Consider the following 17,185-nt stretch of genomic DNA (forward strand, 5'->3'; position numbering starts at 1 on the left):
TTTCTCCGTTTTTCAATCAAATAAACATATTCTGTCCTTAGATACAGTTAGGGTAATCATATTAAGGCGAAATCTGGCCAGGGTAATAAGTACCCATCGTAGATTTCTCACATTATATTTTCCTCCAAAATAACGTTACCATGGCAACGATATTAGGCATTTCTTTCAGACTTAAAATCAACTTATGTTGCCTTTTTTCAAGAAACGGGACGGTCAAATTTTCCCATTTAGTGTTACCAGATAATATTAGAAATACTCTCTAAAATATTTAAAATTCCTCAAAATCTGTTGGTCAGTTTTTCAGAAAAATAAGTTTTTTTGAAATGTGCCTCTAATTTTTTTTTAAATTTGAAAGACAAATTCACCGTCGGGAAGTAGAGATATAAACGAGTAAAGTTGCAAAATCAGGAAAAATGAGGGGGTTGCAAGATCGGCATTTACGCATGCGTCACCCGCTCATTCTAGTGCACGCGCGAGTTGAGCTGAAGGTCAACACAAACGGATTTAAATGACCATTAACCCGTTTGTGTAGAATTTCGTAGTTTTCATGAATAGGAGATGTCTATTTATATTCATGTCTATAGGAATTAGAAGGAAGGAGAGCGAAATTAGCGGTATTTGCTTATTTCTTGTGACCCATTTGAATCACGAGCTGACACGAGCAGCTTACGAATTGCGTGTGTGGGTACGCGCGCGCGCTCAGCTGAAAACCCTTTCGAGCCTCCTTAAAGGCTAAAACACGTGGGTGGAAAGCGTGAGTCAGGCTTGTCAACCCCTATGATATTTCAATGCGAAGCGGACGAATGGTCAGAGTCGTCCAACGAGAGTGATTTAGGTAGGTGATTTACGATATGCAGCCTTTAATTAGCCTTTCACGATTTTGCTTTTTCCAAACACTCTTGCCTAAGAGAAGGTTATTAAAAGGAGTATCTTACTTCTTTATTTCCGTGATTCGGGGAAATGAAATTTTGATATCCGTGATCCGTGATTCGTTGTTTTTTCTGTTCGTGAACCGTGCGACAGACCCCCCCTGTACGACCCTCATACTAGCATAATCCAATCGAGATTTATCCCAAGCTATATAAAACAATTTCTTAGTTTTGATGTCGGTTATATCACTGCCTGTTCGATAAAAGAAAGTTGAGCATCCTTTGTGCTTTAGAAGCAATGAAATTTATATGATTGTTCCAACTCAAATCATGACTAACTAGACGCTCCATAAAGCGTACACTGGGTTGTCTGTGATACGTGTTACACAAAAACAGAGGACACTAAATTGGGTGGTGTTGAACTGCAGCGTTCCAGTTATGTTTTTGAAGTGGGGGGTCATTAAGATCATTTGAGGGGTCACCCAGATGCCAGCCGAGGCCCTTTGGCTCACACGTTCACTCGTCTAATTATTTTGTAATGTCCTGTCCCATTTTGACGTCTTTTAGTTTTTTGAGCTTTGATAATAAATTCAGTTTAAAGATAACAAAACACACTCTTGAATAAAATACACTCTTCTCTTCTTTAAATAAATAGTCTGCAAAATAACTAACAGCAAATTGCTCTGACGGACGTTTTCCTGCATGTCTTGCAGTTGCACTAAGCAACCGTTTATTGCACACACTAAGGAAGGACTGAAGATGTTGTTTCCGCTTCATAATTCCTCTTCTTTTCAGTCTAATCTGATGCCAGGCCAAAACATTTTTTGGCTTTACGTTTACACCAAAAAGTACAGTAAAACCCGGGAGTTAACAGTAAAAGACAAGCCAAAAGACAAATGAAGTAAAGAAAACCATAGTTTTTCTATATAACTCTGAATCGAATTCTCATCGAAAGATCAATGACAATCGATCGTAAAAACACGAAAATTTCTGCAGTCTTTGACTTTCATGATGTTCCGTCAAAAGGAAGGAATTGATCACGTGCTAGGCAACGATAAAAGTGCACATGATCAACTTGTGTCAACTGAATGAACTATGGGAAAGAATGTTAATCGTTCGTCGTTTTTAGAGTAAAACAACGTACTTTTTAGCCAAGAAACTTCCGTCTTTGGTTTTTTAATTTTATTGTAATATTTAACTGAATATTTACATTCATCTGTCGAAAAATCTTCGAGATAAAGGAGCTATGTTACGCAAATGATGTAATTTCATGACACTCAAAATTCGCAAAAAGCATGAGTTTCATGTAAACAATCTTCGCACTAGCAAGTCGTAGCAATAAATTGGATTAACCAGGAAGTTAAAAAAATATTGGTGGCCTCCCAAATAAACTTCCTTTTACACTATAATGACAAAACAGATATTTAAAAACTTGCGGCTACCTATTAATCATGTCAGAGAGAAAAAAAATCCTGTCTCCTCGCATATCACATTTCAACGCACGTATGCAAATTTATTATGCTCGAATATTACACAACATGGTGGATGCATAAAGACCACCTTTTCCAGCGAAAAATGTATTGAAACAAACAATATATTTGCTATAAGAGGCAAAAACCCCTTCCTATTTCATTGCGTACGTGAAGACAAGAAACTCAATCGTGTCAAATTACCATACGCAACAAAATAAATTTCAGGATCAAACTCTTCCCTGAAGAACCTTTTCCTTGAATAATGAAGCACAAAATAATAATTATTGGCTGTCACATGTCCAATTATTTTTTTACCTAAAGACTGTGCAGAGTCTGCTTCGAGAAATTTAAATGTAAGATGAACTATGGTAAACGGTCTTGTGGTTCAATAGGTTAGTCACTAGGCGGCAAAAATCAGCCAGAGCAAATGCGACAGCCGTCTTCGATGCTTCAGCAAACGTATTTGTTTGCTTTCACACGGGGAAGCGTTTAATTTAGTATAAGCCGACGAAACTTTCAGATGTTGCTCATATCAACAATTACCGCTGTTGGGGTGTACGCTTTTGAGGGGGATGAACTGGACACATGTCTAGACTTGAGAACACATATAAAAATAAAAAAACCGAAGCTTACACCGGAAAATTAAAATTTTAAGAAAAGTTGGCTGGCGAAAACACAATGTGGATAGATTCCTCAAACGTGATAACCTGACTGCGCATGCTATATTGAGGGTGCTAATGGGGGTACCTAGTTATCAGTTAACTACTAATTTTTCGGCCAATTGTCAGTTAACCACTAATTTTAGTTAACCATTAACTCGCATTTTCTTACAGCGAAAAATATTGCATCATAACCCGAATTTCCTTTACTTCAATCAATTTTGGGGGTCGGACTTTACTAAAACCAAGGTATAAATTATATGAATTTACATAACCTTCATCCCTGCCACTCGACGCCATCGCGGAGATCAAGGTCAACACTTCCTTGTGCTTGCTACGATGTCACAGGGTCACGCAGCGGGACAGGTAATTCAATAATGGAGCTTAAGCACGCACGTTTTTGAGACGCGGACGGCAACCGGAGGAGAACATTTTCGCGTGCCAGGACAGTGTTGTCTCCCACATTTTTATACTAATCATCTCTAATGAACAAAAGATACTTAGCAATGTAAATGTGATTGTGTGAAGACAAGGTAAAAGGGGAAACAGCTCACTTCCGGTTGCCGTCCTCGTCTCAAAAACGCGCTTGCTTAATTATAAAGCTACAGGTAAATGTCACGAAATAGCTTCGCTGCTAGTCAGTTGTCAGGCGTCTCCTCGCCTCCCCTGCGGAGACGGCTGACACTTCAGACTACTTCACTGCTAGGAAAAAACTTTGTTGCTTTTATTAACAACAACAATCGTATTCAGTATAATAATAGAATATCACTTAACTGTTAATTTTTCACTTATCAGTTAATTACTAATTTTTGGGCCAAATATCAGTCAACTGCTATTTTTTGGGCCAATTGTCAGTTAACTGTTAACCCCATTAGCACCCTCTATATTGTCTGTTGGGGTCTGTCATTTTACCAAGGAGGACTTCAAGCGGGATCTTCGGGTATATGAATATTGGTCTTGGTGACATTCGCTTCATACGGAAATCTCAGTCAACTAGTCCAAAATATCATTATATTGGAGCGAGAAAACTGAATCAAGCGATATATAATCGACTTTCACTGTGATGCGCTAATAAACGTAACTTGAAATGTGGTTAAATTTTGTTAGCGGTATAGAAACTACTGAAACGATTTACTCTTACCATTTGATGGAAATGTATAAATCGATCGTTTGCTTTGAAGTTGTAACAGGGATTTCGTAGAAAGCCGCGGTAGACAGATTAAACTTGATTTCCAGGCATTTATTTCACAGCAATGAGCGAGGGATAGCACTTCAAGCTCTCTTTCGCTTTGTAAAACTACAGCATATAACTCACATATAAAACCCTTTTTAACGACCCCGAGGTATAAATCTGTTCAGAGGTGGAGCCAATATCCATACAATTTAGCCTCTGGATTAAGATTCAAGTCTACAAAGTATTGGTCTCCTCGCCTGGGTTTTTCTTCTTTACATCAAGTACATTTAGTCATCCGGAGAAATCCTTGACTATTGCTACGTACGTCATAGCCTCATTTGCATACACAAAACAAAAAAGAGCGGATTTCAATTTAAATTTGCCTATTTTTGAAGCGTTATTGTAGGCTATTTAAACACATTTAGTCCAAATGAGTGGTCAAGTATGACAATACAGGTAAAGAACTTTCGATTCAGAGAAACCTTTTCTAGACCGTACCTTCCCTTTAATTCGTGTATTGGTTTGTGGCTATGAGGTAGGTTAATGCCGCAGCAGATGTGACTGACTGACGCGTCCTCAATAAACTTTCACATTAAACTCGAATTGAAATGGAGTGTCTTTTGAAAAGGAAATTAAGGAAGCATAAATTTGATAAAACAAAATATTTTCTAAAATTCTGGGTGATTTCATTTTTCACTGGGATTTTCTCCATCGCTACAAAGTGAGGTACTTGCAGAGCTTTCCCTATAATTTTATGTGCGCAATAAAATAGCCCTTATCAGCGGTTTTGCCACATAAACGAAGCTAAGGGGTCATTTTGTATTGAATTGACCTTTAAGCCTCTCTTGCATGTAGTTTTAAACAAAAGAAAATGTCCCTGCAGGCTCAAGTCCAAAAAGGTCCATAGAATTTTACTAATTCCTTTGCCGGGAAATAACACGACCTCATAAAGATTTTGTATGCATTGTGATTAGAATTTACCATTCGTAGACCCATGTGTACGTTGTTACAGTGGTGAATCGCTTTTTGGATTTAGTTCCTTTCTTGGAAACCTTTTCTTTTCCTTTTGATTCATCTCTGTTTTTTTTGCGAAAGCCTTTCTCTTTGGAACCCTTTGCATGGTGAAGAACTTTTCCTTTCTTGGAGAATATTGGTGTACTTGTCTCCCTCAAAACATTTGCTTTAGTGGGGAATGTTCCACTTTTGGCGAACTTTCCCTTGTCCAAGAATTCTTCTTTAGTGAAACGAGCAGGGTTTGGCCATGTGTGAGGGCAGCCAAATTGGACGTTGGTGTCATCATTATCACTACACCTCCACCAAAGTTCAAAGGATTTGCTGAAAAGCAAAGGATCATTTTCGAAAAATTTGTAAGCGCTTATTAATCCGTGTCTATTTTTATAAGTGAGGCCTGCTTCATCTGCGTGAAATGTTCCTCGATTAAAATAATATGATGACAAGAAAAAGTCTTCAGTACCAGATGAAAGCCATGTTGTATCTTTGCTGTCATCAATGTATGCACGCATACAACCTTCCAGAAAGACGAGATCTTGGCTTCGGGCAGCTAAAGTCACCATAAACACTGCCCCTGCAGAACGACTGATATTTGCCATTGATAGAAACTCAAATGGCTTCATCAAAACGTTTTCGTTTTTATAAAGCTTAAGTCTTGTATGTTTTGGAAGCAACAGATCGCCTAGTATCAAGGGATAATTCTCAACGCCACGAATAATGTACCATATATGTCCACAAGTTGGTCTTGTGGCAGTAATCTTGAAGCATTTGCCAAACGGTACTCTAAACGTGTTGTAAATTCCGCCATTAGCTGTATGACCGAGTCGCTTTGTAACCCAAGGGATCTCGGGAAGTTCTTGTGTTTGGTTGAACCCTATACCATGTGCCAAAAAGAGTTGGAAATCCAAACTTGCTTGGGTGTCATTGTCGATGTAAATTCGTATCCTGGTGTCTTGATCCATTGTCCCATGGCCGGTGAACCATTGCTCAGTAATTACTCCCGGCTCTCCGGTGTTGTGTTCGTATAGAGTCTTTTCTATATCCGGATACACAAAACCATTTTTAATGGCAAATGAGAATGACTTCATGCCTGGATTAACCGGAATCAGTGCAACAGCCACTCTCAAAAGAAGAAAAAGCAAAAGATTTCGCATCGTTTTTTGTGTCCAACCGTTGCAAAGCTTTCGCTATTTTCATTAAATTTACGGCGGAGGTACCGACCACGACACGTTATTTAAGAAGATTTAAGAAGAAAGCATCTTACACTTCAAAATATACAAAGCAATTCCGCCCGCGAATAGAAACAATGAGGCACTAGAAACAATGAAGCAACGGCATATAAAAAATTAAATTCAGGTATCTAGCTTTACTCCGATCCGCAGGGGCTGTGATTTTTCGCACAGCGATTAACACCCACTTGGAAAGATCCGTGGAGTTCAATTCGAGATCACCGATCGAAGACGGGGGATAATTACTGCCTTGAGTTTTCACAAACAAACCCCCTTGTGGTCACCATCAAACGCTCTTTGTCAGACGCTGAGTGCTTGGTTGGCCACCAGTTTCTGGTGGCCATAACAGACCTTTTGTTCTTCTTCTACAGAAAATTTCCATTCATTAGTGTCAATATTTGTTCCGTGTATTCAGTGAATTGTGATCATAGCAGCAAGTGAAGCTTCTTGAGAAGTTGCAAAGAAAAAAAGAACCAGTCTTGAATGGGACTCGAACGAGACTCGAACTCAGATGGTAGAGCAAGTGCAGAGGAATCATGGGTTCGAGTCTTAGTAAAGCCTAGATTTCCTGCAAGCTTGTTCTCTGGGGGATAAGAGTGCCGCGCGGCTCTGGGGACAATAACTCGAATGTGCAATTCAGGAATAGCGATGACCAATTTCGCTTAGAATAGTTGTTTCATTGTGGTCAATATACTCTCATTAGCACCGGGCTTCATTTCCTTGAAAGATGCGAAAAGACAAGCAATTCCTTCCTTTGACATTCATTGGCAGAAAAGGCCTTTTACATTTTTGTCCAAATAAAATTCGTTATCACGAAACGACAATCTATGACACAATTTGCATAAGTCCAAACAATCCTTTGCATTATTAAACAACCATTTTCCTGAAAGCCTCATTCTTTTGTGTGACTATGAGACAAACATTAATGGATCTTTAGGACGGTGCCACCTGATAAAAAGAAAATATTCCCCGGGTTATGACTACACAGAAAAGTATATCTTAGTTTGGGTTATTGGAATGTGAAATGAAAATAGGGGGTAACCGTGCCTTTTTCGGAGATAATTAGGTTAGTTTTTTGAAAAAGTGGACACCTTTGCTTAATTTAACAAAGATACGCAAGTTTTTTCACAGTTTTTATCGGTACAAACCTTTACTTACAGTAAAACAACAGGAACGTCAAAGATCTTTAAAATGAATAGCCAATTGCAACCAGATGATTCTATGAATGCGTTTTAAATCACAAAAGCATGAAGAAAGAGTCATTTTGGAGCCTAACAGTCCCTCTCTGTAGTTACTAAAACTGAAGAGCCCTTTATAAATTTTTTACGGCACCAAAAATTGATCCCGACTTCAATGCATGGGCCTCAAACGTTCATTTTATATAATAGACTAGTAGTCATCTCAGATAATTTAAGTGCGTTCTACAATCGCTAGCTTTGGAAGCAAGGCGATGGAAAGAAACAATCTTTTTTCTATCGACCACTTATTTATTTATCTAAAAGGTTTCTACAATTGGCTTTTGCGTGATGGGATCAAGTTGACAGTTGGCCACCGGGTGAGTAAGTAATTTGACTCATAGGCCGGGTCGCTAAATCGAATCGAAAAGGTTGGCGCACGAGAGATTTTGGATGGATCTCGACAAAAAAAAACAGGTTATTATTCAGGAATAATTCCCTCCGCACGTTAATGATCCCCTGAAACCTACAATGGATGTTTTCGGTTACTATTTGCCGTGGTCCAAAATCGATCGGAGCCTTTGAAACGAATTTATGGCTGTGTTTTTCGTCAACGGATTCTGTCTCTTCCTGTGGTGCACTGCCCTACCTTGGTAAGATCAGAAACCCATAAGGGTTGAAACGTGTAACGCTTGTTCACAGCTTCCGAATATTCAGTGCGAACTGATTGGTTGAATGTTTCAGTGCTAAGTACCATATTTGGAAACCTCTCGCTCTTGTTGTTCCAAATAAGGTACTTAGCAAATTGAATATTCAGAAGCTTGTTTCCCAGCACACAAGGGGCCGTTACACGTTTCAACCCTTATGGGTTTCTGGTAAGATATAATAGAGAGAGGAGCAGTTGGAACAGAGACTCCACGAAATCGCTTCAAATTGACCTAGAAACCACGCAAGACACAAAAGGAACTACAAAGGAGCTAGGTAAGAAAATTTTATTTTGAAAATCACTCCTAATTTTCCCTTCCAATTCGAGACATTTTTTCCCCCATACAAAGCCTTGTAATTTCTCTATAATGCAAGTTAACGATCATGTTATTATGATGTTTCTATGTACTTCACGCGCACCGCAGTCAACACAAATCGTAGAGCTTGGGCCACCTGTGTTTTCAGAATTAGAGCCTTTTCTTCATAAACCCATTTAGTTTTCGTTAGAAAAACTAGGGAAGAAAGAATTGAAAAGTATGATGTGTATGATGGAAAATGAGCTGTTTGCGTAGAAAAATGCAGAATACTTTGAAGCTACACCTCTGAAGAAGCTGGATACGCGGATAAGCAGTGGAAAATACCATTCTAAAAACGAGGCATATCACATGCCTGTTTCTCCTTTTCTTAGCTTATATTTTCATGTAATAAAATTTTAGTTGCCTTCGCTCTTCCCGGTTCATGGCTTTAAAAACGAGGCATGTACATGCTTGTTTTGTGTCTCGATGAGAAAACAAAGAAGTCGTAACGTATACTTCATATATGGAGTTCAAAAGGTCAGTTGTTCCCAGGGTTTGTCCTGATCATCTCGTCGTATGGGCGTATCCAGCAAATTTAGTGGTTATCTGTCAAAGCTAACCACTAAATTTGCAGTGAAGTGGCAGGGTGTTCTGCAGTTAAGCATCCTTGGAGAAAGGATGCTCTGGACGTACTTCCAACGGAATTTGGGAAATCACTGATATATCAGGTATTGCCGGCAATGTGTGATTACCTCCGTTGTGGAACCCGGGAAGAAGGGTCATTGTCGTTTCTCCTCTCATTGAATTGATGAAAGACCAAGTGGAGAAGCTGAAGTGTGTATCATTCGTAACATCGTTAAAGAAGGTTATCAAAAGGTTACCATACGTTAAAATATCGGCTGATGTTGTTTGCTTTTTAGCAATCTGCACCAGTGTCAAAAAAATACTGAAAGGAAAAGATCTACAAGAGCGAGTACAAGCCATTCTTATTGGCGAGGCTCATTTGGTCCTACAATGGTGTGGATTTCCAAATTTTTTTTGCTGTGCTGAGTTGTAGCGGAGGTACGCAAGCCGAAGGCGCGTCCGTGGAGCACCATGGGTAAGAAAATATGGTAACACGTCTGTGCGAGAAAATTTGGCTCTCGTCTAAATTCCCTAACACCACCTAACCCGTGCTAAACAACAATAGAAAAACATGACACGGTATTTGCTATCGTGTGCTAACTGGAGGCCGCACGTTTGTTGAGACACGCCAAAGCAACAATTACAATCAAAGTCATAGGTGCATAAGGCAAAAAACAGCTAACAAAAAACAGAACCTAGGGAAGAACCAACGAGCATCCATAGGATGAAAAAACCTGACCGCGCTCGTTGCAGCAAAGACTGAGGAAAAACCCCGGCCCTATGGATAGAACTCCCCCGACCTGCAGGGCACGGTGTTAAAGAAAAACAATACAAATAATTTAGATCCCTAAAGATCGTGTGACCAATAGACGAGAATTAAAATCGTCTTTAACGTAGCCATCCTTGGCGTTTTCGCTTGCCCAACGACCATGACGCTTGAATAGTCTATCAGGAATTCCGGCACAAGCTGCTGAGGTGGCCCCTTCAGCTCGTAGGCTATGAAGACTGAGCTTTGAAACGTCTGTTAAACCTTTAAAAGCGTCCTTTACAAGTTCGCGAGCTCTCGTATAACTAATCCCTTGGCTCAGGACCATCTCTTTTGAACGAGGAGTAGCAAGGGCTCTGAAGAGAGGTAAATCTTCGGAGAGGTCAATCTGCGCAGCTGAGATGTACTCCTCCAAGGCCTTGACAGGACAAGTCGGTAAGTCTGACCCCGCGATAACGATCCACGCCCCGTCACGGAATTGATCAGTTTTCGACGATTCTAGATTAACATCACAGGCCTTAACATGGCTTAACTCGCTAAAATGGAAAAAACCCGCGCAACCTATAAGACGTAAGGCAACCGATCTGAGATCTGAAATAGAAGGAGACTTATCTGTAATCTTGGATTCCACGAGGGCCTTTAACATCTCCGGAGTCACAGGATCTTTTTTACCCTTGGGCCTTCCCAGACGCCTCCGAGACGCACTGACCATTAGGGAAACCAGAGGATGATCGGAGATTTTAGACAAGCCAGCCATCTGCTGCGCCCAGTCAATGCTATAAACGGTGTTAAGAACTGGAGAAGGAAAATTAGCATCCTGAAGCAAGCACTGTAAATAAATTGCGACCTGAAAGGGATTAGCAGGAAAGAGGCAAACATGGTTGGAAGAAGCCCAACGTTTCCATCTTCTAAAACCTCCCAGGCAGGTACGTACACTACCATCCGCTTTAGATCCAAGAAATATGCTCTTCACCAGGGAATCAGTGCGTTGGAGATGCTCGGGGGTTGAGGAAAAGAATTCCGACCGCATTTCCGACTGGAACACATCTGCAAAGAGACAAGAACTAACCGGCAAGAAAAGAAAGACAAATAAGATAGGCCATCCGTCTATATTATTTAATGAATTGAGATTAGAAACTGATAAACAGCAATAAAAGTAAATAGTAAATCCAACACAGGATTTTACAAATAAATCCACACTCATGGGCACAGATAACCCCAAGTCCGACAAAGGGCACAGGTGGTCCCTGAATCACAAGTTCAAAACATGTTATACAAACACAAACTAATCAACACTTCAAATTCGCTCGCAACTCCATAAATGCTGGGCACAGATAGTCCCGAGTCCGGTAGGGGGCACAGATTGTCCCTTAATCCCAAATTTAAAAAAACACAAACTATTTGACACCTTAAATTAACTCGCAACTCCATGAAAGCTGAGTACAGATGGTCCCATGCTCAAGGGCACAGATGGTCCCATATTCCTGGGCACAGATAGTCCCAAAAATCTCTTGGCACAAAAACGCCAATACATATTCTCCATATTCTACCAAAATGACAGATCAATTGCGAAACATAAGCACGCATTCAGAAAATATATGAATATATAAAACCACTAGCAGCGAAAAGTTTACTATGTAAACTCAATAACGACTCAGCATACGCGACTGGACGCAAATCAGCTACTTCTCAGTAACGCTAACATCGAGAACTAAAAGAAAGAAAACAGACAAATTAGGATAAAAAAGCAAGCGTAAGTACCTCCAGCGAGAACACCAAGATGACTAATCTACATGAAACACCTTCTTAAATACTTTTACCGAATTCCTTGATAGTTCATAACGACGAGAGCATATTTTTCCGCTTATTATTCAAAACGCGGAAAAATTCATCTCTCGTCTTAATTCCCTAACACCACCTAACCCGTGCGAAACAACAATAGAAAAATATGACACAGTATTCAGAGTATTTGCTATCTCGTTCTAACTGTAGGCCGCACGACCCCAAGAGTACAAAGAAAGAAAAAATACGGCACGCAAACGAAAAAAGAAAAGAGAAAAATACCTAACAATCGAATTGGACTCACAAAGCAATCATCCTGAAGTTCAAGTTTTCGTTTCCAAACACGCTATTGCAACTACCGGTAGGCTTCTTTGAATAAAAGGAAGTTCCATTCAATCGACAATGAAAGATGCAAAATGTTCTCCATCTGGACAAATCATCGGCCAAAAGGGGGGGGGGGGGATGCCACAAAGGAACAATAAGAGAACCTGAAGCTTTACAGTTACTCATATGATGTAAGACACGCAGAATAAGACAGATAGGCGGACAGGCATAATTATTCTCCCCGTGCCAATTCATAACAAAAGCATCTATGCCTTCAGAACTTGGATTCCAAAATCTTGAATTGAAACGAGGGAGTTTGGCATTCACATGATTTGCGAAACGATCTACAGAATGAGGACCCCAAACTGAGTCAATGTGGTGAAACGAAAGTGGAGAAAGGCAAAAATACGACTGAGAAAATCAGCCTGATCATTCTGGGATCTTGGAATCCATTCCATTTCGATCGAAATGCAATGACTACAGCAGATACTAAATATAGACAAGGCTTCGGACTGCAAATGTTCTTTACTACTTCCAGACGAAATAATCTGAGGTATATTTTGATTGTCCGTAAACCATTTAACGGTTAAACCTGAAAGCTGGTTTACCAAAGAAAGCAGAACAAACTTAACTGCCAAAATCTCTTTAAAAGTAGAGCTAGACCGTATTTCCTCGTGGGACCAAACACCTGACACTAAATCCAAGCCACACTGCACGAAATAACCACCAAAACCAGAGTCACTGGCATCGGAGTAAACAACACCAACTGCGCTTGAGTTAGGAGACATAACCTTACCATTAATAGAGTCAATATTGTTCAACCAAAAGGAAAGTTCATAACGAACTTCAGGGGAGACGTGCAAGGGCAGATCCCAAGAGGATCTACATTCAATCGCTGCATCGCAGTTTCTTGTAAACAACCTGGTCATATTGCCTACTGCACAAGCCATGGAAATAATTTGCCCTGTAACTGAAGCAAGATCTCTGGCTAAAATTTGGTTATTTTGGAGACAAGAAACGAGGGAAGATTTGAGCTTATGGATGCGAAACTCAGGAATTTGAATTAAACCTTCGCCAAAATCTAAAATAGATCCCAGGAAAACTAACCTCTGAGTAGGTTCCCAAATTGGTTTGTCGTCGTTAACTGTGAAACCAGACGAAGCAAGATCATGACGAACTGAATCGCTGAGAATTCTGGAACGCTCTACAGACATATCGCCTCCAATACCATCATCGAGATACATTAAAAATAAGATCACCACGACCTCTCCAGTATTTAACCAATTGACGAACTACTTTGGTGAAGACATAAGGAGTTGAAATCAAACCAAAAGGCAAAACCTTAAATTCGTAAAATCTCATACCTCCATCATAAGGAGGCCACTTAAAAGACAAAGCTTTCCTGTGCTCCTCACAGATATCGACGTGGTGATAGGCTGACTTGAGATCAAACGAAAAAACAGACATCCCCGGAAGAAACATTTGAAGAACTGTTCTCAAGTCTTCGTACTTGACAGACTTCTCAACGATAAATTTGTTAAGATGAGATAAATAAATCCAAAATAAGTCTTAGTTTACCTGACAACTGGACATCGACGTGTAATGGGTTGCAAAACTGAGGGTAAACCGGCGTCTTTCTTATGCAGCCACGGGTTAACAACTCTGAAATCGCTCCCTGAACAAAACTTCTCTGATGCAAAGCAGAAGATCGATTCTCAATCCAATACGGTAAGGGCGATGCCCGAAAAAGAATTTTGTAACCATTGTGAATAATGTCAAGAACAAACTCCGAAGCTCTAACTACATTACGCCAAAACTGGAAATTTGCGCGCAACTTTCCTTGAATACAAGAAGGATCTTCGATGCCCTGCTCGGACTGGTCAAATTCACACTGATCAAAAACTGAAAAGTCATGATTTTGATCCTGACGAGAAGAGTTTATCTTTGGAGGGTACCAGATTTCTTCTTTTTCTCTTGAAGAGTTTCAAGCCTGGCTGCGGCTCTTTTCTCGGCCGTTTTAATTTTTGAGGCGTCCGCTTCATCGTCGGCCAAATCATCACATACGTATTCTTGAAACGTGGCTCACCAAACTCGGATTTATCGGCTAATTACTGGGTTGCCGTATGGCAATCCCAGTCGGAAAATGGGTAGATTTTCCGTTTTTTTTTTTTTCCGTGTCGGTAAAAGTCTTGCCTGTCACTCCCCTGGTAAGTGGTGTCTTTGTGCATAGAGCCTTCTGAGAGTATTTTCTTAGGATCGAGAGGGTAGTGGAAATTCGTAGATTTCTCTGGTGGACACAGAAGAATCATTAACTTAGCCTGCAATGGCGTCGAAAGTCATGTAACGCGAATGGCGTTTTAGTGGATCCTTAAATAAAATGTACCCTTATGGAGCTCAATAATGGAAAGTCAGTTGGATAAACTAGGCAGGCGGTGAAAAACCAACACCTGGAATCTCAAAAGCGACGAGTAATGGACTTCGACAACAATCTATCGCCCGTCGAGCCGAAATCAAAGTGAGCTGTATTTCTAAAATAATATTTAACCAAGTGTGCTGTTATGTATAACACTGAAACCAAATGGAAAATTCTCTGGTAACTCATGGGTTCAACAAAGACAGAGAACGATTGAACGAATCGAACACCTTACGTGGATCTGTGATCAACTCTGCACAGTCTTCAGGTAAAAAAAAATGGAAATGTAACAGCCAAGAATTATTTGAAAGAAAGCTTGTCGTGTATTTTGCGCTTCATTATTCAAGGAAAAGGTTCTTCATGGAAACGGTTTGATCCTGAAATTTAGTTTGTTGCAATATTGCGCATATTTGACACGATTGAGTTTCTTCTCTTTACGCACGTAATGAAATAGAAGGGGTTTTTGTCTCTAATAGCAAATATGTTGTTTGTTTCAAAAACTTGTTCGCTGGAAAAGGTGTCCTTTATGAATTCATCATGTTTTATGATATGCGAGCTTAACTGGATAGTTTTTATGGCAATAGTAAAGCATTTTCTTGTCAAAATGAGGTTAGCGTCTTTCTGGTGTGTTAACTGAATTAAATCGTGAGTTTGTATTCGCCGTCTGCCGCGTAACCTTGATTTCCACTCTCAAAATTACCTCCAGAACCTACTTTTTGCGCAGAATAAGCTTTTAGAATGATGTTCTTGTTTCGCATAAAGAAAGCTAACAAAATATGTTCCTTGCTGAGTTCGCATTTGTTAGCGTTAATAGTATTTTCGGTCCGATGCTTCTCTTTTATGAGGGGTATATTGTTTTGGTCTTCTATCCAAACACTAACCGCGCTGGACCCCTAGGGATTAACTTAGTGAACTTTGGTATTACAAAGCTGTCAGATGCTCAGAGGGCACGCTTAAACTTGTGGTGAAAAGAAGTTGTGAGGGAACTTGAAAATTATCAACATGTCAGCCCAGAAGCCAATGTTTGTCGCTTCTCTTTTATTTGTTATTCTTCAGAGACTGGAATGCTGTAGTTCAATACCACACAATTTAGTGCCTTCTGATTTTCTGTAACACGTACCACAGGCAACCCAGTGTATGCTTCACGGAAGCATCTCGTTTCACTATCTTCTGTCTGTTATTAAGCAAGGAAATACCTTCATTCGACTCCTCCTTCGCCTTGCCAACGTTCCCACTCTCCAAAGCTTTCACCGCGGCAGAACTCCTCTTGATCACCTTGCGGTTGAAGTTGAACTGTTGCTCATTCCCTTTCTTCTTGAAGACGTAGCTGGTTTCTGGTTGCACCTCCGAAGCTATTTGTGATGCCAAATCCCTCTGCGCTTTAATTAAATTGCTTTGTAGGCCCTGAATCTGCGTGTTTACTGCGGATAAGATAACATTCTTCTGGGCCTCCAAAATGGCATGCAAGTCGGAAGGAATAGATAGAGATAATGAAGAATCCTGGTCGCCCATGAGTCACGAAAAAAAAAAAAAAAAACAGAAAGTAAATCTCAAGTAAATTTCAAGCAAGAGTAAGTGCCTCCAGCGAGAACACCAAGATGACTAATCTACATAAAACACCTTCTTAAATACTCTTACCGAATCCCTTGATAGTTCATAACGACGAGAGCATATTTTTCCGCTAATTATTCAAAACGCAGAATTCATTTTTGGTCATCGTACGACCGTTACGTACATCCACCCCTCCATGTATGCCAATGTTACCAGTATCGCATGACCATATCGCGGGCTCAATTTTAGAGCTCATCGAGGTCAGGCTTTTTTTTCAAAGTTGACCGCTGACCAGGTACTGGGTTTCGATTGGATTGCAGGCTTAAGCCAGGTTAACTAATTGTAAGAATGAAAAACCCCGGAGATCCGTTTTTAGGATATATTAGGTCATACATAGAGGCCTTGCAATTTCCAGGCGTGGTGACTGTTGTTTTTTTTTTTTATTTATACAAATTTTAAAGGCAATGTATACATGACAAACAGCAAAAAACCGGAACCTTTTGCTTCATAAATTTTTCTAATAAGAGTGACCTGGTGTGAACAATCTTTGACTGTCGGCTGACCACCTTCTCTCATTTCAACACGTCACTGTGGCCAACCACACAACTGTTCAAAATGTCAAATGTTCATCAAGTACAAGAGAACTCTTCTCTTACCCCTAGAGACACTTGCACGAATGTGGAAAAAAAATCGTAACTTTGAAGATTAATTTTATTATTCTTCAAACGGGAGTAGCATCAAACAATGTCTGATTGTGAACCGTTCATCTTCATGTAAGTTACATGTAAATGTTTATCGCGGTGACAACACCTAAGTGCTTTTCGCTAACTAACTCCGCCCTGTAAAGGATTATCACCTAGGAATAGAAAAAAGGGCATACCGCAAGACTTGTTGAGATAAGATTTTCGACTTTTTAGCATTTGGACTCATTCTATTTGATGCAAACCGAATGTGCGCACTGTTTTCACAGGCGTCAACGTTTAATGGAGCGAAATATAGTGAGAAATTATTGATACAAAAAGAAAGAAGTCGAAGAAAACCCCAAGGTCCCCTTGTGATAGTGATTATTGATGGAAATGTGAGGTAAACCACGTTATCGTTGATGTACGAGCCTTACTCTTCGAATGCTTGGATA

The 17,185-nt window shown here is 40.0% G+C and overlaps 1 protein-coding gene across 1 annotated transcript; it reads right to left on the reverse strand.

The window, feature by feature from the left end:
- Positions 1–3,821: 3,821 nt before the first annotated feature.
- Positions 3,822–6,790, reverse strand: LOC137990455 (uncharacterized). The gene has a single exon (XM_068835688.1). It carries the CDS (start codon positions 6,337–6,339, stop codon positions 5,152–5,154), a length of 1,188 nt encoding a protein of 395 aa, XP_068691789.1. The 5' UTR covers positions 6,340–6,790; the 3' UTR covers positions 3,822–5,151.
- Positions 6,791–17,185: the final 10,395 nt, after the last annotated feature.

This window comes from Montipora foliosa, chromosome 2 (genome assembly GCF_036669935.1).
Source record: "Montipora foliosa isolate CH-2021 chromosome 2, ASM3666993v2, whole genome shotgun sequence".
Lineage (NCBI taxonomy): Eukaryota > Metazoa > Cnidaria > Anthozoa > Scleractinia > Acroporidae > Montipora > Montipora foliosa.